We start from the raw sequence: 24,011 nt of genomic DNA on the forward strand, positions 1-24,011 counted from the left end.
TAAGAAATAGTAAAACACTAGCCAAGCAGTCAGCCGTTTAGTCGTTACGAATTATAAAAATGAAATAAAAAAATTATTTTAAGAATATATTTACTAGTTTCTTGAAATCTTGCAAATAGCGGGCCATGGTGATATATTGTCATGGCTCCCTCTATTTTCAAACGGATGTTCATTTATTTCATTTTCATTTTTACATCTTGATTGTGTATCACAGAGAACATGTCCTAATCTTCTCATGGCATCAAAAGCGATCGATGTACTCATGCTGGATGTTTAGTCAGTGACTGTTCAGATTGATAAAAACAACATTAGCCTGCCACAGCCTGCATGTGCTGCTGCTAATCTCCTCTGATCTCACTGCACTGCCATCTGAATCGAGAGGGAGAAGAATGGAAAAGGGAAAAAAAGGCTGCTGCTACATCTTAAGCTCTGGACGGAGTCCCTGCTGAGAGCCGTCAAGAAAAGGAATGTACAGTATTGATCCATGGATGAAACTGTGACGCTGCTACAGGGGGGGAAATAAAGTCTGATATTTTTGTTTTCAGTCTTCTTCTTTTTCATTTTTTAAACCACTGAAATTAGTCACAGTTTTCATCATGTGTGTGTAGCAACTTTCAGTGTCTCTGGTGATGTCTTGTAGATCTTTTTTTTTTTTTTTTTTGGCTTTGAGTGTCCAAAAAAGCTGCGAGGAGAGAGGAGAGAAGAAGTCTGGAGTCCCAAAAACTGTTAAGTTTGTCATTGTGTGAGCCGGGAACATTTTATGCGCAGTTGCTCAGTGTCCAGTGGACCATGCCGTTCACACCGGGCAATATGGAGGCTAAGGCCATGGTCCTGCAGGTTGATTTGGTTTCCATGGTAACTAGTGACGGTCATAGGCAGTGGCAGCAGTGGGAGGGGCGGAGCCTCTCGATGCGGCACTATAATAATAAGGGGAACCTGAAAGTTAACAGAAGAACGAACCATTTGAAACAACAACAGATTTACCATTTACCAAATGCGCTGTCATCATTATTAGTTTAATTGCTAAGCTGTTCTTTTACACATTATTCCACACTGAAAAGCTCTTTCACATAAAATCGTTATGGTTAATTGACCGTTTCCTAAGCCCCACCCCCTTAGTTACTGTTGTAACTGTTTGTCATGCTTTCCGTTTTTGCGCAGCACATAATGCTTCATTTTTAGATAGATGATGGACGCAGATTTATCACTCAAATTATTTATAGTTTTTGAAAACATGGGTCCTTTATTTTCCGGCCAATTTTACAGGCTGAAAAGAAAACTTTCGATACTTGCTCGTATTTTCAAACAGTACCACCCTCCAAACAAGTATCGCTCCGATTTTATTACAGCCACTTGGCATGTGGAGAAATCTAAAGCTTGAAATCCTAAACCCACCATGCCTACTCATGGTTGCTAAGGCCACAATTGGACAGTCGTTCAGGGGGAGGGGTTTAGCGAACGGTCAATTAATCGTTCTCATCCTGTGTACTCACTTAGTAATGCTGGGTTGCTGAATCGCCAGGCTTCATTGTAGGTTGTGTACTGCGGATGACTGTAGGGGTTCCCCGAAAACTCACTCCCTGCAAAACAAAACAACAAATCAATTAGCATTTCAATACATCAAACCATTACCCCTTCACATGCAGTCATTTCTCGTCATTCAAAACAGGATGCAATTTGAGGGAGAAAATGATAGTCATCGTTGTGTGACCAGTCAAGCAAGTAATTTATTTCTTTTTCATTTCACTTAAGTTATGCAACATTGAACAATACAGGATGTGACACTGAAAGCGGCTTTCCCTGTCCCATTTATGGATATCTACCCATTCTTCTTCCTCCAGTATATTCCATACCGGCCTAATAAATACAGAGTGGTAATAAACAGTTTCATGCATACATTTTTGATATGCTGCAATAAATCCTGCAGCCTTTCTTAGAGGAATTTTAACATCTCCAATCTGAACCCCCTCTAGTTTGAACCCTGGTGTTTGGTTCGACAGAATTTCATTGCTGGGGAAGTAACTTGGAGCATCTCAGTGAGCACTGCTGTTGGTTCAACACATTTCTGTCTTTTATGAGACAATAAAGGCTAGATTTTATATGAAGCTGGTGAGAAATGGCTTTGCTTTAACAGTGTTTTGCGCCTGTCACTAAATCTTAGTGGTTGTGTATAGGATGAATGGGTTGTAACACAAAACCACAAGCCATGGGATTAAGGCCCTCATCTTTTGCTTTGTGCTACATAAGAACAAATGGAAAGTAAAAGTATGTCTGATACTTTTCCACCGACATGATTTAACCATTTTATTAGTCAAAGTAAATCTGGACTGCACTGCCAGTGGGTGCTACCACATCTCCCTTTGTTTTTACTGGTAGCTGTTAAATTGACTCAATTGTTTGCAGAAGTGTGTCAAAAAATGTAAAGTCTATATTTTCAAAATAGTTTTTCCTAACAGAAGCTGAAAGAAAAACTGGAAAGCTCTTAAAGAGTGCATTCTAAACTAAATTAATTATACCAAAATATATTGAAAATGCTGTTTCTTGCAATTTTAAAGAGCCAGTTCACCCAAATCCCAAAAAACATTTCTGTCTGTCTTGAACACCACAAACAAAATTCAATTCATCTTCATTGAATTGGAGTGGCAGAAAAATCAGAAATGAATATCTTAAAATCTGGACAAATAAAACTATCTACACTGCAAGATACCACTAGAGGTAAGAAAAATATGTATTTTTGTAATTTGGCACTTTCAGAATTCCTTTAAAATCCTTTACAAAAGCTCGTGTTCCTTGTTCCATGACCTAATTTTCAAGTTTCATTTAAATATTTTTGCCAGTAAGATCATCTGCTAACTAACAGACAAAAACAAATGGGACAACCTTCTTGTTAAGGTGACAACGAAAGACTTCATGGCAGCCTTTCCTAAAGGAGAACAGAGGAACAGCCAGAGCCTGTGATGGGTTGTGTCATTGGTAAATGATATGCTAACCAGGACACACTTCACTGGTCCCCCCATCCATGTGGTTTAATCACATTAAAGCAAAATGCCGGCTGTGCTTTGGTGAAAATGTGTGTGTGGTGATGCTGGAGCTCAAGAAGCGTATAAGCCCAGCACCAAAACTGCATCCCTGCTCTGTTCCTGGCAGTGAAATACAAGCCTGGCCTCCTCAGAGAGACAGCGATTTGAATATTTACCGGGGTCCCATGCCTCTGCTTTTTGACCCTTAACTGTTTGCTGTGAACCTGAACTGCAGGTTAAGTAGAGGAGGGGAGAGGGATATGCTCTGGAGCGCAGAGGCTGGAGAGGGCTGGTAGTGCTGTTTATCGATGACCGGCCCAAACGGCCACGCGGGGAGATAATGAGCCAATAAGGCAGAGAGGAAAGCGGGAAGGAATGGAGAGCGACTATCCTCTTCTCTGTCTCTAATACTTATTCAGCCTGTCCAATCCAATCATACACACAGAACTAATATAAGGATGTGTGAGCCTCTTACTCTGCAGGTCAATATATTATCGCCTAGCTGCATAATTTGGCGCTAAAGTCTCTTCCCTCTGCTTCTATAACTTCTACACCCATTTGTTTTGAGGGCAATGCCACCTGTTAAATAGACCCTAATGACAATATGAAGCAGTGACATAATCTCTCACTTACCAGGAACCATTCCAGCCAGAGTGGAGGTGGGGTAGCTGCCCTGGCCTGTGGGGGGTACATGAGGGGGATACCCAGGTAAGGTTGTGTTGGCCATATCTCGACCTGTAGAGAGAAAAAACAACAACAAAAAAAAACACACATCATGAATGCTTTCCAGTTTTAATTTATGACCAGGAGAAATATATTATTTTACTGAGATTGTGTAACTTTTTCTGATTCAAAACAGGAAGCTCGGCACTGACAACCAAAACTTTGAGAGCCTTGAGTAAAAGTACCAATACAGCATTGCAAAAATGCTCCATTACATGTTAAAGTCCTGCGTTCAATTAAGTAGTGGATATGATGCATTAATGTGTGAACAACATTAGCAACAGATGGAGCTCTTTTGACCTCTTATATATACTGTATGTTAGTTTAATCAAATTTGTCATATTTTACTGATTTTATATTTCACATTTAAATATAAGTACAGAACTATAGATGTCAAATCAAAGTAGTAAAGGGTACAATGTTTAGAGACTAAGTATAAAGTAACATAAAGGTAATTAAATGTGATTAGTTTCTTTCTATCTCTGCTTTTAGTGCTCACTTTGAAAATGCAAACCAGCTACTGGAATTGTATGGAACAGCCATTTCACCACTTTTGACAGAGCAAAACATGATTTATGTAGACCTCATGCCTCATCACCACCACCGCAAGTCAGTCATCACAACAACTTGATGTTCACCGTAGTTTGGGTCATACGTTTCAAAGAATGTGGTGTTATCTAAATCTCTTCTGAACACCAGAAGGCATCAGTGCGCCTCTCCTAAACAAGTCAGCTAAAAACAAGAGAACGCCTGCTGCCGCTTTGGCCAGTTTGCACCTGAATACTGGTTGCTTAAATATGTGCCCTCATTACAGCCTTTACTGAATCCCATAAGGCTCCTCTCTTTTCCTCTGAGGCTGTAAAGTCCGAGCACACTGGCCCCTCTGCAGAGCGTCAACCGTCCGGTTGCAGATATTCAGCTCTGTTCGGTAATTAAGAGTGACGGTTGGGTTGTCCTCGCCAGCCACAGGGACGATTGGACAACGGCACGTAACCCCAATCTGCACAGGGGCCGGGGTAGAAGAGGCCACTGTTATATTGTCAGCAGTGAGGGCCACTTGAACTCAAAGGGGAAATCATCACCCAATGAAGCTATAATGAGGAACTAGTGGACAAAATGCACTGTAACACCAAAAGACAACTGTTGTCTATGTTGTTGCTGTTACAAACGAAGTCCAGGGAAACACTTGACTACCAACCTACATTATTATGTGTTGGACACTTTTGTTTTTTAATAGCTGAAATGCGTTTGCATCCTTTAACATAGACAGAAGTAATTTTTTGTTTTTCGTCACAAACAGTATAAGATAAGGGTGGTCAATGTGATTGCTTTTAAATGTACCATCACTACTGTATTTGAAATAGTTTTGGAAACCTGTTTATTCCTCCTTTGTAGTTTTGCAGTTGTCGTAGTCTGTTTATTTATTGTTCTAACAATGTTTTTATGATACCCTCTTTGCCAGCCCCATAAACGTTTACCTGTTTAAATAAAGGAAGATCATTAAAATGAAGATAACACTTATGCACCAGTTAGAGAAAGCCATTTTTTGTAAAAAAAACAAACAACAAACACAAACTCCCCCCCCCCCCCCCAAAGATATATATGTATGTTCGAAATGAATAAAAAAAGAAATGTCATGTTTCTTTCTGAGAATACAACTATATTGCAACACTTTACATTCCAGGAACAATAAACACATTTATCTGTCTGAATATTGAAAATTGAACCATGTTGCCACTTAGCATTGCTAATAAGATCATAAACCACAGGCATATTTAGATATTGACTTAAAAATCCAATTCATACATGTGATGCAACTTATTTGTTTAACTGATAGTGATCAAATGAGCCCTCTGGGTATTAAAGTACCTGCTACAAGCTGGCAGGCATACTGGCTGCAGTGGGGGTCACAGGGACCAGGGAGTGAAACGGCTGGTGAATCTGGTGAAGAGGCAGGGTGGCAGGCCTGGAGGTTCACAGGACTCAGGCCAGGGAGGGGAGGAGGGAAGGAAGAGGAGGAGAAGGAGGAGGAAGTGGGGGTGGAAGGAGCTTTGGAAGCCTTATATGGCTCTATCTCAATGTAGGGTGATGATGGATGGATGAAGGCTTTTTTTTATAAATGGAGGGGAGCTAAATAAAGAGGCAGTACGAGAGAGACAGTCACACATGTGACTTTCTGTATTTGATACATACATACATACAAACTTGATTTTCATACAAACATAAATACATTATATCCAATCACAAGACATAAAGTTAAACACATAAAAGGGATAATCCAGCCAATAAGACAATTGTGCTATTACACTAATCTTGGACTATAAAATCATATTCAAACAAAAATACTGGAATTAGAGCGACATGAAGAATTAATGACTTGCTTGGTGACTTTTTTTTAAGATTTCTGCTGATCCACTTAATGCAGGACTTATAATGATGATTGTGGTGCTGCTACTTTTACTTAAGCAAATTATCTGAAATGATCTGAGAGCTTTTACTTCTGCATCAAATGTACCTGTATTGAAATAAAAATACCACACCTTTGTCATAGAGTCTTAGCAGTTGTTATGGGCTCTCTTTGGAGCAGCTCCAAGATTTGTCTCTGAAAGACAAATTAATTCAGAGCCACAAAACAAATAATGTGTAAAATATTACAAAAAAAACAGACGGAAAATTAATTTTCACATTCTCATCTGTGAACATAAATTGTATGATATAGAAATGAGTAAGTCTCATGTTGAACAACTGCTCTCTATTATTTGAAAATATCAGCACTGATGGCTGTGTCGTATGAGGCCAGGTGAGAGGTGTCTTTCGGTTAAGGCACTGAGACTCGAGAGCTGCGGAGTTAGAGAACTTTACAGAGAAGAGCGAGGTCATGCCGGACCTTTCGTTTATAATAAGAATTAGTTAGCCACAAGCCAGTGCGCATAAGTCAAAGGGAGCCGTGGGAGTACTGTAGGTGGGAGGTCCAGCAGGGATGAGGCCTTTGTCCATGTGTATGTGTGCGTGTGTGTGCATGTAAACAGTGGTAACTATTGTTTAACTGTCTCAGCAAATACTGACCCAATATTTTATTCATTATTATTGCAGCTGCTATAGTGGCCATACATGTTTTATACTCTTATCTCTTCATAACCTTGCTCAAAGGAATGAAATACATAATGAGCACAGGATCTCTGACATTACTGCACAGTCTCAAGGGAAACATTCAGTTTCGTTAAAATACGTCAATGCAAGAAATGCAATATTGACCTAGAAAGTGGCTTTTATTGTAAACAGGGATGAAGAAATCACACTGTCCCCTCTACCTTTACTCTTCAGATATTGATTCCATTTCAGATTGGCCAAAATTATTCCAATACCAGTGCTGTGTTTTTGATGTTGAGGATGTAACAACACATCACTTCTTAACTATAAGTGGACACTCATACACCAAAGTCCATTAATGTTTGTGCCAATTTTAATGATATTGTTCTAGAAATGTATAAAATGGCATTTTTACAATTATATAATATCAATGAATGGAACTGTATTTAATGTGGGGCATAACTTCTACCGATACCTGATCAATATTAGTCATGATACCAATCCAGTGTGTTGGATCATCAGGGCATCAATACTTTCAACTTAACCTTAACTGGAGACTTCAATCTTTATTCTAACCTTAAATAGCAACAATAAAAACACACTGTGGTGAGTTTGTGTTTATTTTTTTAGGTAGATGAGTGAAAATCATCCATGTATTTTAGTAATAGCACAAGTTACTCTACAGTGTGTAAACATATGAATGCAAAAGCATTGAAGTAAAGATGTAAAGAATATGTTTACTAAAAGGTTTGCATTAACCAATAAGAAATCAGCGAATAAATGTGAACATCAGTCTATGAATGCTGAATGTTTGCCATCAACTTCAGTCTGTTTTCATCACTTGTTGACTCTGATAATAATAATCACAGCCTCTGTGAATCCTGTTTTTGTATATTCCAGGATACAGTTGGCAGTAACTGCCAGCCGCTCTGTGTCTGTTGCTTTATGTCCGGTTTAAAGCCCTCTTTCAGAGAGGCACCAGTTTGGAGAACTCTCTGTACAGCAATGATAGCCTCATTAGCTGCTTCCTAGCCTTTGTTGTTTTTACAACAGAGATGTGTGTCCAGATTCTCATTAAAATATGGGCTTCTTTATGTTGTCTGCTCCCTTGGTCCCCTTGGATTGAACGCCAGCAAAGAAAGCTATTTATTTTCCTCTGCCCTTTTTCTTTCCCTGTGAAAATCAATCGAAAGGTTTTTTGGTTTGCTGTTACAAAAGACTGTTGATTTCTGTCTTAATTTGAAGAGTGGCTTGTAACAGTCTCTGCTGATCTGGGAATACAGTATTTTCTGCTCTAAGTGTGCCTTGAAATCTCTGATTTTTAAAGACACAACATTGCTTGAGTTTTGTTTTTTGCAGGTATTTGACAAACAAGTACAAACTGACAACAATGACAGCATTACGTGCTGCTGGTAATTGCCCTAATTTGAACCACACAGAGGGACTGAAAACTATTTTATCAACACTCGATTACACTGTGAGAATACAAAGATTCATGGGTTTTCATCTCAAACCCACAACAACGTGACAAGAAACGTTATGCTCAGCTTTTGCATTAACATCAACTCCATTTCTTAAAACACAAACAGAAAAGCAGGGTGACCTTCTCTCTATTTGGCACGGGAACAAAGTCATTTGTGAATGACTCTTTTGCTTGCAACAGTATTAAATTTAGCATGACAGGGACACCTTCATGTTTGCTACAACAACAACCAAAAATCTTTGACCTCCAGTTTCTAGGCTATATGCAGAATAGGGCAATTTATCACAAGCCAAAAAATCTCAACACCCTAATTAATTACAACTAAGTAAAGAATGTTTGGAGAGCCAAATTGGTTTAATTCCCCAAACACCGGCTGAAAGTCATTCATTATCAAATGTGTGCTCAAAGGTTAGTTTGCTTTTGCGAAGACGAAATAAGCATTAATTTCGGAGCCTGGGCCGGCGTTTCCCCTGTGGGGAGACAGGCAAGCGCTTTGTCATGAGGCCACACATCACTGACGGCAGGTTCGCTGTCTGATCTTTGCTCGCTGCTCACTGGACAACAGCAGGTCTTGATAGTTTCTGTGCATTTCACCCTGAGAGTGCTCACTCACCTTAATTGAAGTGTAGATAATTGTGTTTGCTGGATGAAGTTTTGTTTAGAGAACTGACAAAAGGAGTGTGCAGAAGCAGCTGCTTGAGGAAGAGAAGTGTCATTGACACAGGGGTTTTAAGCCTTTGGAGGCCTCCACTAACAGGCCCAGCAGGGAATATGTTTAAAGAGTCTTCAGTATGCAGTCACTGCGTGGAAATGTGTAAAACTCCCACTGAGTGCTCATGGGAATCAGCTCAGCACTCGAAGATGGCTCTTAAGTTTGAAGCACCTTCAAGAAAACAGGTGGGCTCTGACTAATTTCAGGAAATACCGAAACTCTCTATAGAAATAGTGGACAATTGGCTGTATCAAGGCCATCTCTCCATTTATTTCTCAAAATACACAAAAAAGTTCAGAGCTCCTCCTTCTGCTATTCATAAATTCACCCATGGCTCACACTATTTGAATTTTAAGCAGTGCGAATGAACAAGAATAAGAAGCACTTGAGATGAAATCCATCTCTCGAAGGGAATTCATCAAAGAAATTACTTCCCATATCAACAATAGAAATTACCTCACAATATGCAATTGTCCTATCCACATATTCATGGAACCCTTTGGTGTTTTTTATGGGGTAAGAGGGACTATTTAGCAGGTAATACAGCATTAATGTGGAGGAGAGGGAGAAAGAAAAAAACAGCTTTAATGGAAGTGGCTTCTTGCCTCTGAATTTCGATGATGTGCACAATGCCCTTAAATCCCTTTCTTATTTGAGCCTGCTTTGCAGGTACTTTTGAGCCTTAATAGGATAAGCAGAGGACACAAAAGATTTCTATCTCGCAAGTCTTTCAGTTCACTGAGAATCCCGATCTCTGGCAATGAGCACTTCATGAATCATTCATTTTTAATAGATTATGCAAATTCCAGGACATAAAATCAACAAGATCAATAACTGCAGGCGTTTTAATTGGTGTTTGAAAACATTTTAAGGATGAACATAATCTCCAGTTCTTTCCCCCGTAAAGACACAATTAATTTGAAATTGGATCTTGGCCTAAATACTGCTGATAATTTACTACTTTTTGCATGGCTTAAAATTCCTCTGGTAGGCTTATCGCTGACAAGTAAACTGTAATACTCAGCCATTAGCGAGACCACACACCTGAATATCACCTAATATCCACACAGGCAGGCACTGAGGGAAAACCAAGCAGGAGAGCCACTAACTAAATACTAATTACCAAGTGGAAGTCAGGGTGGTGTTTGTTCCATTAGTTTGACCTCTGTATGCTCTATTTCTCTGCATCCAGTGAGATCTACTACCAGAAAAGAGCATGAAATAAACAGATTTACTAACATAAAAGCAAGTAATATGCTTTTCTTACGCAGACTCACACACACACAAACACACACTGATATGCATACAATCCCATCTTTCTTCCTATACATGTCTCTTTGCACCTGGAAAGCAGTAAGGAGACCCTCTCTTCAGAGACCATCTAAAATATCCCAGGTGCAAACAAAGCTGCCTGCAGAACCAGGCCTGCTTTCTACGGGGCCATCAGTGCACAAAGGACAAACACACACCTTTCTTCTCAGGAGGCCTGCCTTACAGGGGAAATCTACCTCCCACATATTAATGAGAAAAGGGCCCTTTCTTTTCTCATAAGACTGCTTGGCTATCATTTCAGAAGGGGGGCCGCTGCAATTTTCAATCACCCTGTCCTCCCCCACGCAGAACTCGTTGCCTTTGATGGCTGCTGCATAATTATATGAATTTTAATAAAAGCTCTGTATATTAATCTCAAGCCCCCGACAGTCATCGTAAACTTTCAGTAAACTTAACCTTCTTCTTGGTAATAACACGGCAACAACGAAACAATATTTCAATTAGCTAGGCAGTCATTAACTGTGACAAGGAGAGGAGACGACGAGGGTGGGGGAGAGAAAGGAGAGAGAGATAGGAGGGTGAAATAAATGATCATGGTGTTAGAGTAAGGCGGCAGAAATGCCAGAGCATATTTACTGAGGCACATTACTTGTGCTTCGAGACACACAAACTGTCTCCCAGCGAACAAATCACAGGAGCAACACAGCAGCAGCCAACAAACAGTCAGTCCTGCATGGTGGCCTTTTTTCTTTTTTTTCTTGCGAGACCTTGCACTGATACACAGTCATAGTTCTGATGTGCTGACACCCAAAGGTCCTTGTCCAGCGGTGACTGAACAGCCCACAATCTCTCTTATTGCTCTGCTTACTCAGCGGAAAAGAAAACAGACGGAGGACAGCTGCTAAGATTTTATCGCATCATTGTACCACCTTTTCAGCTCAGAGTGAAATGGTATTAAAAAAGTCTTCACACTTAACTTTTTGGTTTGCTTTTATTTTCACACATTTCATATTTTTTTTTGTCAATTGCACAAGCATTGCTTTCTTGTTGTTTTACATTGTTCAAAACCCCCTCAGCTGAAGCTGTGGTTCGGCAGCATAAAGGAGTACTGTATGACACTTGATCTTACCTACAGGGTAGCTTTGTGACACACTGGGGCCCAGGTCTGGGTTGGCGCTAGAAGATAAACTGGGCTTGACTTCGTCCAGGCTGGAATTCAGGGCAGGGAGCGAGTACTCATTAGCCTGGGAAAAGGACAGTTGAATCATTACACAACCAAACAATACCTAGATGGAAATCCTCCCTTCTCCTCCTCCATTAAGCACTCCACACAGGCCTGTGCGAGTATAAATTTGTATGAGAGCATTGTGTGTGTGTGTATGTGTGTGTGTGTTCAAGCTGCAGGGTGGCAGTTCAAGCATATCATGAATGTATTTTGGTATTGTCTGAGAGGAAGTGGGATTTTGAGATGAGTGAAAAGCCAAGGCGTCAGCTGGCCCTTTGTGCTTGACTGCAGTTCTACCCCTGATCAGCCAAGGGAGAAAGCAGTTCTGCTTTGTTACAGGCACACCATGTGGCCCTGTTTGAGAGACACAATTCACCTGTTTTTTTTTTGCTTTTTGTTTTTAATTTGGAGTCTAAACCACCTTTAAATTTCATTACATCTTATCTCTGAATAGAGTCACTTGTACAACTTGTTCTTTTTGTTACCATTTAACTGTCTGCGTTTTTGTGTGCGATCAGAAGCTGTGTTAAAGGATTAGTTCACCCAAATCAAAAAAACAACATATTTTTAGTGCAGTATCTAGCGACAAAGACAGTTGGGTTCTATGTGCCCAGATTTTAAAATGTCCACCTCTGAAACTTCCATCTCAACCCCAATTTAACAGAGGTCAGTGGAATTTGTGCTTTTGTGCTGGTTTAATCTTTAACATTGAACAATTTTAATTAAATGGTAGGATTGGTATGGCTTGAAAACTTTTGATACTGGTGCCAATATAATATCCAGGTTATCCCACTAACAATACCAAACCAATGCATTTTCATTTACTTAAAAAAATATTTTAATATAAAATGCTTGATGTTTTCTAAACAATGTTTTGAGATTTTTGCTATTCAGTTGGTGCCCAAAGTATCTTTTCTTTTCAGAAACAACGTCCTGGTTACACTGGATAATCAACAGAAATCAGTTTTCATTGGGACTGTTTCCTGAGTAGAAGCAGTTCCAATAAAAACTGTTCACAGCCAAGTCTGTGGATTACCAGATTAACTGGAACATTGTTTCTGAAAAGACATGTTGCTGTTGAATTTGTTTAAAGAAACATATTCAATACTTTGAGGTAATCCCATTCAATGGAATGTCAGCAAATAAAAACAAATGTGTCTTTTTGTAATTTGGGTGAATTTTCCCTTTAATAATTTAAAAGAAATAAGTTCTTCTCAGCTCGTCTCTCATCGTCATGTGGCAGATGTTTGCCGGTTTTTATTTAATGAGATGAGACTTCCGGAGTCTGAGTGTTGACAATGTTTATCCAAAGCCCAGTGTGAGCCTGAGTGGCTCAGTGGGCCGCGCTCCCACAGGGGGACGCCCGTGACCCCGCTCTTGTCTGCCACTATCACCGATAAACTCTAATTGTCTGCTACAACTGTTCACTGGCACAATGTCGGATGTTTTCCTCTATTCTTGGAGGCTTCAGACGCCAAACAGACGTTTTATCATGCAGATAAAGGGCAGAAGGGGGAAAACTGAAAAGATAGTTCTGAAAGGGATGACCAAATGGCTAGCAGAAGTGTGGGAGGGGTGAATCCATTGCGTTTTGCATCTCCAGAATGGGTTTTTAATGCCTCGCTACAGAACCCAGACACTGGCTAATGGGACCACATTTTCCAGAGGAGAGAAAAATACAACGTGAGGCACCCATGAAAGGGAAAGTGCTCTGATTAATATTGCATTAAATTAAACCTGATTTTTCTAGACTGTTCCAAGCCTCCTTTTTCTTTTTTCCTTACTTGCCCTCTTTTTTTTTTGTCTAACCCTTTTCCCTCTGCCTTTTAATACTCTCCCTGACGCTCTTTGTGATTGCAAGTCATTTCCAATTCGTTTTGGTATTGATCTTCCAGTAGAAATCAGCTTTGTAATTAGCTGCAAATTAGGCCCTCTTCTGGAGGTGAGGCCTGTCCCACTGATTTATCACCTGCGTAATTCGCCCCGATTGGAGAGAAATTAAAATGAACTCAATTAGGCGACTGCTTTTGCTTTATGGGTCCAACTTGTAGTTTGGTGGGAGAAATTAATAGTCTCTTGTTGTTTAATAGTATAATGAAAGTAAATAAAGGTTATCCATTGTAATAAGCCCAGAGCTTTTAATAAGCGGTGGTTTCTGGGTGTCGTTTTGGCGTGGGGGTGGCTGTTCCCAACATGCCTCTTAATTTTTTTAAATGAGGATGGATGGCGAGTGTGGTTTTAATGTCAGAACGAAGGAGCATGGATATACAGTTTTAATGCATTCATTTCATGAATACATGTTACAATAAATGCAGCCTTTGAGACTGCATGAGTCATTAAACATCAAGATATGACAAAGAATTGGAAAATAAACAACAAAGGCAAGGAGCAGCAGTTGAATAACACAGCATAAATGAAGAAAAATCTAGGTATTGATTAATTTCATGTTGCCTTACTGTTATTCTCAATTATAGGGGATACAAGGAATGTGTTTTTCATCATAAAATCAATAATGTGTGGGAGTTTTCCTGGTGATCCCTCCAGCATTATACATGCTGGGTAGTAATCCAGTGCGTGGACATCTCAGACGTTTGTTTAATTAGCTTTTGTTTCTGGAGATGGCTTGGGAATATTTGTGACATAAGTGTATTTTTTTCTTCATTCAGCATCACATGCACAATTTGGGTGTATTTACTGTATGCGAAGAAAAATAAATAGTTGTAAGTTGCAGTGCTACTAACCTGTTCAGGTTTGATATGCTCCGATGTAGGGAAGACGTCAGGGTAAGAGGGGCGTTCAAAGACCCGGTCCAATGCTTCCAGCTGCTGCTGAGTGAAGGCATCTGCCCTAAGGTGTTTCCGTAAACTCTCCACACTACCCTGAGAATCACTGTTTGGGCCAGAACCATCTGAACCATCTACAAGAAGAAAGAGCAACAATCGAGACACTGACCCTGGGAAGCTGGCCTTCACTTCAAGCTATGCACTTTATATTCTCCTCATGTGTTTTCTGTACCACCTCTGTGGGGGACCTGAGGAGGACAGAAAGGGATGGAGTGCAGGTTTTTTCTGCCCCTTAATGGTTGTAGGGAGCCACTGGCTACATCACACAGGCTTTTTCTTGCACCCCCCACCACAGTAGTACCACCATCATGATTTGAAAGCCCTCTGGTAATTGATGGATTACCATCACTTGCAAATATATACATGTTGTGGCAAGCATGTATAATAATGAAAGCAGCAGCTAGCCCATTATAGTGCCTTTTCATTCCAGTCAGAGGTTTCCCCCGCCCCTCCTTCCCACCCCAAACCTGACTGCTGCTCGCTTGAAATAAAGAGCAGTTTTTTTTAAGCACAATTTCCCTTTCACAATTCAATACTGCTTTCATTCTCTGCGAGTGTGTGGTTCCATTTGGAAACAGCGGCGAGGGACAAGAAGCTGAATAAAATCTTACAGTCTAGTTCAATCATCCTGCTCTCAGAACACGGGAATTTCCTTCTGACTCCTGACCTGATTACTCGACTGTTGGGAGAAGGATGCCTTAGCTTTTCCTGTTGTCACTTGTGTGCAACGCGTTAAAGCCTTTACAGACCATCCTAGCCTTCCTCCCTCCCTCCGTCTCTCCCCCAGTCTTTCTCCATCACCCCCACCTCTCCTGGCTGCAGTGGCTGTGTTCTGTATGTCTCCTCCCCAGATCCCAGAAAGCTTCAGCTCCCTTACAAATCTGTCATTCTAAATTTGCAGCAGATTATGTTCTCCCCTCAGTGGGAGAGTGGTGATATATGATATGCAAGGCCCCTATTGATTGCCTGATCTGGTGGCAAGAGGGAGCTGAAATGAACTTGAAATGAACATCATGCCTCAACTCATTGTGCGTATAATACTCTACTTAATCCCACATTTTTCTCTGCCATGGAATTCAATTGATCAATCATGTCTGTGTGATAGTACCATTTGGGAGGGTTATTGCCATTCTATTCTGCTGCTTGACCTTTTTTCACAGACTGAGGCCAGAAGATGAACCCGACTCTCCCATGAAGGGCTGAAGGAGCTATAAAAGAGTGTGTGAGTGTGTGTGTGTGCACGTGTGAGTGTGTGTAACCTGAAATTGTGCTGATAGCTGCAAAAATGTCATGCAATAAATAAGTTCTGAGATTGCTAACTATGTCTTGTTAACCATTTTTTTCTGTTTTCACTGCAGAAATGAATGCAGGACTCATTTACAAGCGATGCACCGATCCAATAAGCCGGGTCATTATCGGTGCTGAAACTGACCATATTAGGTGGGTCTGGTTTTGGTCAATATATGACCGATCCACATTAAATTTAGCTTCTTGTAAGTGTCATTATAGCAATCAAACGCTTTTGCTATGAGTTAATTCAGTCATTGCGGCCGATTTTTGGAGGTATGGTCATCTGTCCTCATGTTACCTTGCATAAGGGTAAAGACAGCACTGGTAGCGGATCTGTACTCAGTATAAGCAGATAACCTGAGTTGAGGTATCGGTTTTGGAAGAGAAAAGGTTGGACTGGTGCATCACTACCATTTACCCTTCAAAGTGTCATCTGTCATGGTGTGTAGTTTGTGAAACCCTTGACATTACCTCTGTATTCTTGCATTTTTTCCACACTGTATGAGAGTATGCCACTTTTCAGTGAAAACCACATAACTCCAAATTTTGTGACACATAAACTGAATTATTAGGTATGCTTCTCAACCATTTCAAAATTAACCAAATTAACTCAAGAAAGCTTTGTAATCTAGCTTAAAAAGTAAGTGTTTTCTAAGTTTACATAAGGCTGATATGTTGGAAATACTTATTTTTACATATTATAATACTTATTAATACATATTTTTCACAGGACAGTGATGTGTATTATGTACCTGCCTGTTCCAACCTTTTTATAAAGCTGAGTGGTGTAATCAAACCCAAGATGTCGTGTTTTTATAGCTATAGTTTTTAAGTATTTTAGATGACATTTGCTTAATAATTAGAAGATCAAGATCATTCTTGTGTCTGTCTTGTAAATATGAAGCTACAGTCAGGAGATTGTTAGCTTAGCATAGCATGTTTTTGTATTATTGTCTCTTGTTTTTGTATTATTGTCTTGTTTTTGTATTATTGTCTTTACACTTGTTAAAGCACTTTGTAACTTGTTTTTGTGCTCTACAAATAAAGATTATTATTATTATTATTATAAAGACTGGAAACAAGGGGAAACAGCTAGCCTGGCTCGGACCAAAAGTTTAAAAAAAAATCTTCCAATCAGCAACAAAAATGACAAGCGACAGATTAAAGCTTAGTGTGTCCTGACTGTAGCTTCATACCTAACAGGCAGATATGACTCATGCAACTCTTGGAAAAAAAAGTGAATAGGTTGAACTATTCCTTTAAGAGGTTAACATAACTGAAAACTACAGATTTTTCCCAATCTGTTGCTCATCTGAACATTTCGGGACATTCAGGTGAATATTCAGCACATTTTCTGCACAGCCTCAGTGAAGGCACTCACCTGCTATAGCTACTGCTTGTCACTTCATCAAACTCAATTGTTCTCTTTGCTACCAAAGCAAATAGAGTCATTAATTACTTTCCCTCAGCTGGCCCGAGCCACAACACCTGATCAATACCTCCCACCATATTTGTCATTCACTACTGTGGAATACACTTCCCACACACAAGACAAACCATCCTGGGTCAACCTACACACTCTTCCTCCCACTCAGACGGAGGACAGTCCCATCTGCCCTCTCAACTACTCATTCCCATCTGACAGATCAGCAACGACTGTGTTTTGGTGATGAAGATAATTTTGGTGTAATTATGCTTTCTCGAGCGTAAATCAAGTTTATGCATCCTTGATCACTTCCATGACTGTCCTCCCCAAAAACAAACTATAGCATCAGCGGCTTTAGCAAATGCCCAGAAATTACATGTGTGTACATTCAAGAGACAAAGCCCTCAAGCAGTCATAGAAATTATGACTCTAGTCCGTCAGGAGCAAAGGAGAAAGTAGTGTGACATTATTACAGAGCTACAAAGTGTCAGACTTTAACACAGGAGTCAACTGTTTGCTTTTCGTTTCCTACCGACAGTCAAAGTTGGTGTCTTTTAACCATGACCATGATTGTTCCCTAACCTTCCCTAACCACAAAGGTCTCTTAAAAAAGGTTTTAACCCAAACCATGCTCTTTCCCTAACCCTAACCAAGTTGTTTTTGTTCCTAAACCTAACCAAACCCCAACTGTGTAAGATGATAAAACCAATTTATTTTTCAACAGTGACATTTCAGAGACATCAGATCAGAAAATGCTTTTGTGTGCCATTCTGAAGGGCAGTTACAAGCAATGTATTTTGTCATATCATTTGAAGGATTAGTCAAGTTCTTCTTTTTTTTTAAGTTAGAGGAATACTGGTTATTTCACGAGAGATTTCTGCATTTGTGTTTCATCGGAGCTCAGACAAAGCTGGCATGGTATTTTGATGAAACACAATTCAATAATACACAAATCTGATGTTGGCTTGTTTGTTTGGTATGTTGGCCAGAAGATACCACCTGACAAAGCAGACTATTTGACTTTTTGGGAGTTACATTCTTATTAATTTGTACTAGTTCTGTTTTTTTTAACTTAATGTCTGTTTTTTGCTCATTTAGTCACAAATTATTAATGTTTGACTGACATATTTACAATTAGAAAAAGTTTTCATGTGTTTTTGTGTTTAAGTATCTTTAAGCACTTATCATCACTATAAGAAGACAGATCCATTATTTGGACATTTCCAAATCCGCCCATTATGCAGCGGTGATACTAATCTTTGACCACAATGGCTTTGTCGGTGCGTTACACGCTTGTCCCGCTCTGTGGTCGTTTATTGATCATCACTGGAGTTGAGTGTATTCATCTTGACATCGGCCTGTATTAACACTCCGGTAACGAGGGAGCAGCGTCTATCAGATCAGATAACCAGCTCTATAAAGCAGACTCCTCTCTGCGGGTTTGGCACCCAGAGGTCGCGACCCCTAGCAGGAGGCTTTAGCCAACAGCAACTTCAGGAGTCTGAGTGAGTCTGAGTGAGTCTGAGTGACAGCCCTCCAAACAAAAACAGGACAATCATCGTGAATCAAGTGTAGATAGAGTATGAATAGTTGTTTTTTCTGAGAGTTTGACTCCAATAGAGGAAAAGAATGATTTCCGAATAAAAGTTTGAGCCTTTTCACGCAATGAAAATAGAGTTTCTAAGGTCTTGTTTGCGGCATGGGGAGTTGAGCTGGCACCTTGAGGTCATGAAATCCCCCGCCCCCCCCCCGAATGATCTTAACCCCTCCCCACTCAGTCTGCTCCTTGTTTAAATAACATGTCAACATACATAGACTCTCGCTCCCATAACACATTGTTATGTATTTCACAATAATACACCTCAATAATTTACCGCCTGATTCAATTCTTGGCTAATGAAATCAAATTAAAACAAATTGGATGAACTCAGCCGCATTTTGTTTTTCTAATTGAATGTTTTGATTATGTAAACATAAATGAAATACTGTATTTGGAACGTGATACGTTTGTTCTGCATCACCAAAGCTGTGGTGATTAGTGGTGAAAGGGATTAGACGATAAATTTATTAGTAGATTGCTTAAAAATTAATCAAGAAAAATTGTGATAATTGAAAAATGCCCCAAAATTCTCTGTTTGCACTTTCAAATTTACTGCCTTTCTCAGTTTTAAATAATTGTAGGAAGGAAATTACAAAACGTCACATTGGGCTCTGGGGAACAGGATTATTTTTTTGTATTTCTTGACATTTTATATGCTAAACATTGAATTCAAATAATAATGCAGGCCTATGTACGATTACTCACACAATTCAGAAGGGAACATTTTGTAAACATTGCTTGCTGTTGGCCACCAATATTTTTGTGATGTTTCTGAGCTTTTAAAGACCTTATTAATCTAATTTGGAGGTTACACTTAGGTGCTGACATTTTGCTGCACTCTGAGTTCCTGTGTTGATTCTTCTTCTCCCCCCAAACAGATGCTGATACACAGAGCAGGGTGTGACGGCGGATCGCTCCATCACTCATCTCCATCCACACACATCGGTTCAGTCCTCATGACGCTCAGAGAGGAGAAATAATTAATTCAACAGCTACTGAAGCGCGGAATCACATCCATTCTGACTGCCACTGGCTATTGTTGTTGGCTTTTGAAATATATGATGATCATCTTATCATGAAATTTCTCTCTTAGTATTTCTCTCATAAATCAAGAAGAAAGCCCTGACACAAAGCGAGAAAGCAATGAGAATCGCTGAAATTAAGAATCATCTACAGGTCTGATTGTGCAATTTGTGGGGCAGCTCTGAAAGGACGTGTGATATGACTTTGAAAGACCGGACACACTTCATGGACGCTGCATGTTCTCAACAGTCCTCCAACCTGTCTACTAGGGTCAATTCAGCTCTCTCACACGCTCACTAATAACAAGAAGGTGAAGAAAAACATCCATTAAAAGCAGATTCGTACTTAAACATGAGATACTGTATGAAAGATTTGTATTTAAGCAGCTTCTCCTTTGTCCTTTCTGAAGCCAGAAGCAGTGGGGGTGGAGAAGTTGGGATGTGGGGTACTTGGATGTTAATCTGTGAGGTAATAGCTTTTCTCTGCAGAATTGCACATTCTAATATATGTCACTTTGTAAAACGTGCGGACAGCCGTGGTCACCACAGACACCATCTCCAGAGGTCTCCCTCTCTCTCTCTCCCCCTCACTCTTTCCATCCGCAACAATGGCTGCCAAGTGTAACATGCTACTTTTAATTTGCAATAACATGTGACAATAGCAGATTAATGGCTCTTATGACACCTGTGTCCCTGAAGCTCCTCTTGCCGAGACCCAGTGTACATAACGTGTGTCACACTACATTATCTCTACATCCCTCCTGTAATGGGGGACCTTTTTTAAGGGCACTGCTGACTTGGAAACTTAGGAGCTGTCTGCCTGCTTGGCAGAGAGCCACAGCGACTGCCTAAAACAAATACTGGGGGCTACACAGCCAATTCATTTCAGCGGGGCTTGTGTTGCACACCGCCTCCCCTCCCTAACCCTTACCCTCCTTTCCTTCGTTCATTTTTGTTCATGTTTTCAACCCTTGATAATGACTGCTTGTGCCATAATCATCATGAGGCTTACCAAGTTAAATAGGGCTCAGGCAAGCTACTGTGCTGTGAGGAAATTTAATCCAAGCATTAACTGGATATAGACTACTGCCTACTGAGCGAAGCAAAATATGTCTGAATAGCAAACAAGGCAACACTGAAACCATTGAAAACACTTTTTTTCAACCAAAATTGACCATGAAACATGACAGTAATGGCACAAATATATTTGTTACTTCTATTTGTTTGGTTTTAGAGCCAGGACTTTCCACATACTAAGGTCTTTAATGTAGCTTTTTGAGTAAGTGTCTTTTTACTTGTTTGGTTAGAAAAAAGACCAGTAAACCAGCAGGCTTATGGTTATAGCATTTGATCATTTCTTAAAAAGGGACTAAACATCTTGTCGTTTCAGTGTAAATGTTGCAATGCATGTGCAAATGAATGAATGAATGACAAGAAAGAAGGCCCCTAAAAACAGTTACTGGTATCTATGGGAAATATAGTCAAATATGGCATCTGTTATGATGTTCTTTCAACAATACACACCCAAAATAATAATACATGGTTATGTAAGGCCATATACACCCCTAGGTTATGACATACTGCAGCTGCAGCCTAAATATCAAAATAAAATTACTTACTATTTTCTTGATGACATTCAATTTACCCTTGAATTAAAAGTTACTCATGGTTGCAAAAACCTTCACCCCACCCCCAAAATACTGATAGCAACTTTAGTGTCCTAAATTAAGGCTACAGCCCTTTTTTTAGAGCTTACTCCAGCCTACAAGCTGCAAAATATTGAAATTCAGGTGGTTTTATTTGTTTTTGTTTTTAGGGTAAGGTGCACTTTAAAAGAAGACAGCAACAGGACAATAGTGTCTACAGGGTAACATAGTAGGTAATATACTATTCTTACAAACTGTGGCCTGAGGCGAGACATTGCTTTCGCAACCGTGTGTGCGCGGCCAAGGCCTGGGGTTTATCTTTTGGAAAGATAAAGTATCCCTGACCCTGTGGTTCCAGGTAGGCACCAGCTGGCCGTTGAGAGAGTATATAAGAACCACAGCTCCCTCCGTCACCCTCAGTGCAAGTCCTACCCTGACGCACACACAAGCGCACACACACGCACACCATTCTTCTCTTTCATCGTAATGTTGGCCGAGCACCTAAATCACAGAAATGGCAGCACATCAGGGGAATCATTTGAGACTGAATAGCCCTAGAAACATGGCGCTGTCACCTGGAAGACCTCCACAAAACAGGCCAGCTCTCCCCGTCACACACACATACCTTATTCCTCCCCATACCCTTTAATACCACTTTGCCCTTCAGTGGCAATCTGCATAGAAATGTATGCATTCTATCATTCAGTGACTAGACATTACACCCTGGCTAATATGAAAGGTCCTCGAACGACTGAAAATGAACCCTTGAAAATACCAGACGTTTGCATTATGCCCCCGCGATTGCATCTCTTACAGGGAAAGACTTGATTATGTCATTTGCCATGTCCACGTCATGCTGGTTTTTATATCTTTGCCAGGAAATCTACCTCTGACAGGTCATTAGTCATCCCTCCCTCCCTGCACGCACATAAAACATCAATTCCACTCAATATCCCGCAAACCCCCGTGCTTCTCAACAAACGCCAGAACAAAGAAGATGCTATGTAAACTACTGCCGTGCTCTGATTAGCTCTCATTCCAGAGCACTGAAGAAATAAGGCACTCATTCCCCACCCTGTTTGAGATAACTGCCCCTTTTCAGCAACCACATCATCCCTCCATACCCATACATGCCTTTTAACATGAATGAGTCTGTTTAGCTATTCTCAGCTACTTATGTAGTGACATTAAGGAAGCCTATTGCTTACAGGACCAATAATCTATATCGCCTCAGGCCCCCTTATATCCACTAACCTACTACTTCAGCAGCAGAAATGGAGCCACTTTTATTAAAGACAAAAAAAAGCCTTCTACAGAGCTATAGCGGCTTTCTTGACTGACCCGGGTGGTTGGCTACATCATCTTGACATGTAATTATCTAAAGCCCTTTAATCACTTCCATAAAGATTAATTGCAGGAGACAACAGTGGAGGTCGTGTCTTCAAATCAAAAGACTCCTTGGCAGATTGACACAGCGGTGTAACAGAGTTCAGACTTAGGTGTTTTATAAGGGTCATCTACTGGAACTGAAGCAGCAATTTAATGTTGCAATTGCAAGTTCAGCAAATTGGGTTTTAGAGCATAAAGCTGCAAATAATTCTATTTTTTTTTTTAGCTTTTTTTATTTCTAGGATTTTAGACATTTCTGAATACTAATCCTGAGCTGAGCTTATGTGTTTTTTCCCCCTCAGGACAAAAAAATATTATCTTACCTTCATCTCGTTTCCTCTTTTCACCATTGGATCGTGGAATACCCAGAATCCCATTGATGGAGTATGATCCTGCAGGGTCATTGGAGGCGCTGGTTACAGGCGGAGAGGCTGTGCTTGGTACTGGGGAAAAAAAGACATGAATAAAATGAATACATGCATGTACAGCATGTGCTGTGATTCCATATGATGCCCCTGCTGAAGCTGATGTCGTGAGCTGCAGCGTTACCTATAGTATGGCCTGGTGCTGACAGGGATGTCCCATCTGGAGATGGATGGAAAGGCTGCTGGACTTTTGTTCGGATGATCCTGGTGGAAAAAAAATAATATAAAAAATATGTCACTGCTGCTTTTCTATGACCCCGACTTCCCTTCCTGTAGATTTCCAAACTGCCCCTAATGTGAGCGCACTGTTCGGTCACAGCAGCTACTATGGAGATATTGTGTGATTAAGAGATCAGACGCAACGCATACGCAAGACTGGATCTAAGGTGAGGTGTGGAGAAAAGTCTTCATTGCACTTTTGGTCTGAGTGATCTTGCAAATAAAGCATGAAATCACATCAATTCACCTCAATGATCAGCTTCACTGACTCTACCTGGCCCGCACTAATCAGCTCTCTCTCCCCCCCACTGTGTGTGTGTGTGGTGGTGGTGGAGTGGAGGGTGGGTTCACAGGGGCTGATCACAGCCCTATAGTAGCCTTTTGCTGCCCAGATCAAACATCTCAGTAGAACCAGTGGCCCCCATGTGCCAATACGGATGAGGTTGTATTGATCGGGACTTGGGGAGCAAAAGTTGGGGATTAGTCACACGGGCAAACAGATGCAAATAGAAAGCTATAAATTATATGTGACAGGAAAGCAATAGTTCCTTATTGCCTTGCACAAGCTTACGCCAGCATTAGATTCCTTTAATCTGAATGGCACTTGGGGAGAAAGGGAGCTGTCA

The 24,011-nt window shown here is 40.4% G+C and overlaps 1 protein-coding gene across 4 annotated transcripts in view; it reads right to left on the bottom strand.

Moving 5' to 3' along the window:
- Nucleotides 1-606: 606 nt before the first annotated feature.
- The window catches only part of pax2b (paired box 2b), a 28,794-nt gene continuing 5,389 nt past the window's right edge, over nucleotides 607-24,011 (bottom strand). Inside the window, exons 4-11 of one of the 4 annotated variants that reach the window (XM_046068835.1) lie at nucleotides 23,291-23,370; nucleotides 23,065-23,184; nucleotides 14,267-14,442; nucleotides 11,434-11,544; nucleotides 5,613-5,622; nucleotides 3,654-3,755; nucleotides 1,494-1,580; nucleotides 607-917 (exon numbers count right to left, since the gene is read on the bottom strand). In XM_046068835.1, coding sequence (XP_045924791.1) covers nucleotides 736-917; nucleotides 1,494-1,580; nucleotides 3,654-3,755; nucleotides 5,613-5,622; nucleotides 11,434-11,544; nucleotides 14,267-14,442; nucleotides 23,065-23,184; nucleotides 23,291-23,370 — 868 coding nt within the window. In that variant the 3' untranslated portion in view covers nucleotides 607-735. Of the gene's footprint in view, nucleotides 937-1,493; nucleotides 1,581-3,653; nucleotides 3,756-5,612; nucleotides 5,623-11,429; nucleotides 11,545-13,334; nucleotides 13,336-14,266; nucleotides 14,443-23,064; nucleotides 23,185-23,290; nucleotides 23,371-24,011 lie in introns of all 4 variants that reach the window. The other 3 variants (XM_046068834.1, XM_046068836.1, XM_046068837.1) reach the window with 3 other exon arrangements.

The sequence above is a fragment of the Micropterus dolomieu genome, linkage group LG14 (genome assembly GCF_021292245.1).
Source record: "Micropterus dolomieu isolate WLL.071019.BEF.003 ecotype Adirondacks linkage group LG14, ASM2129224v1, whole genome shotgun sequence".
Classification (NCBI taxonomy): Eukaryota; Metazoa; Chordata; class Actinopteri; order Centrarchiformes; family Centrarchidae; genus Micropterus; species Micropterus dolomieu.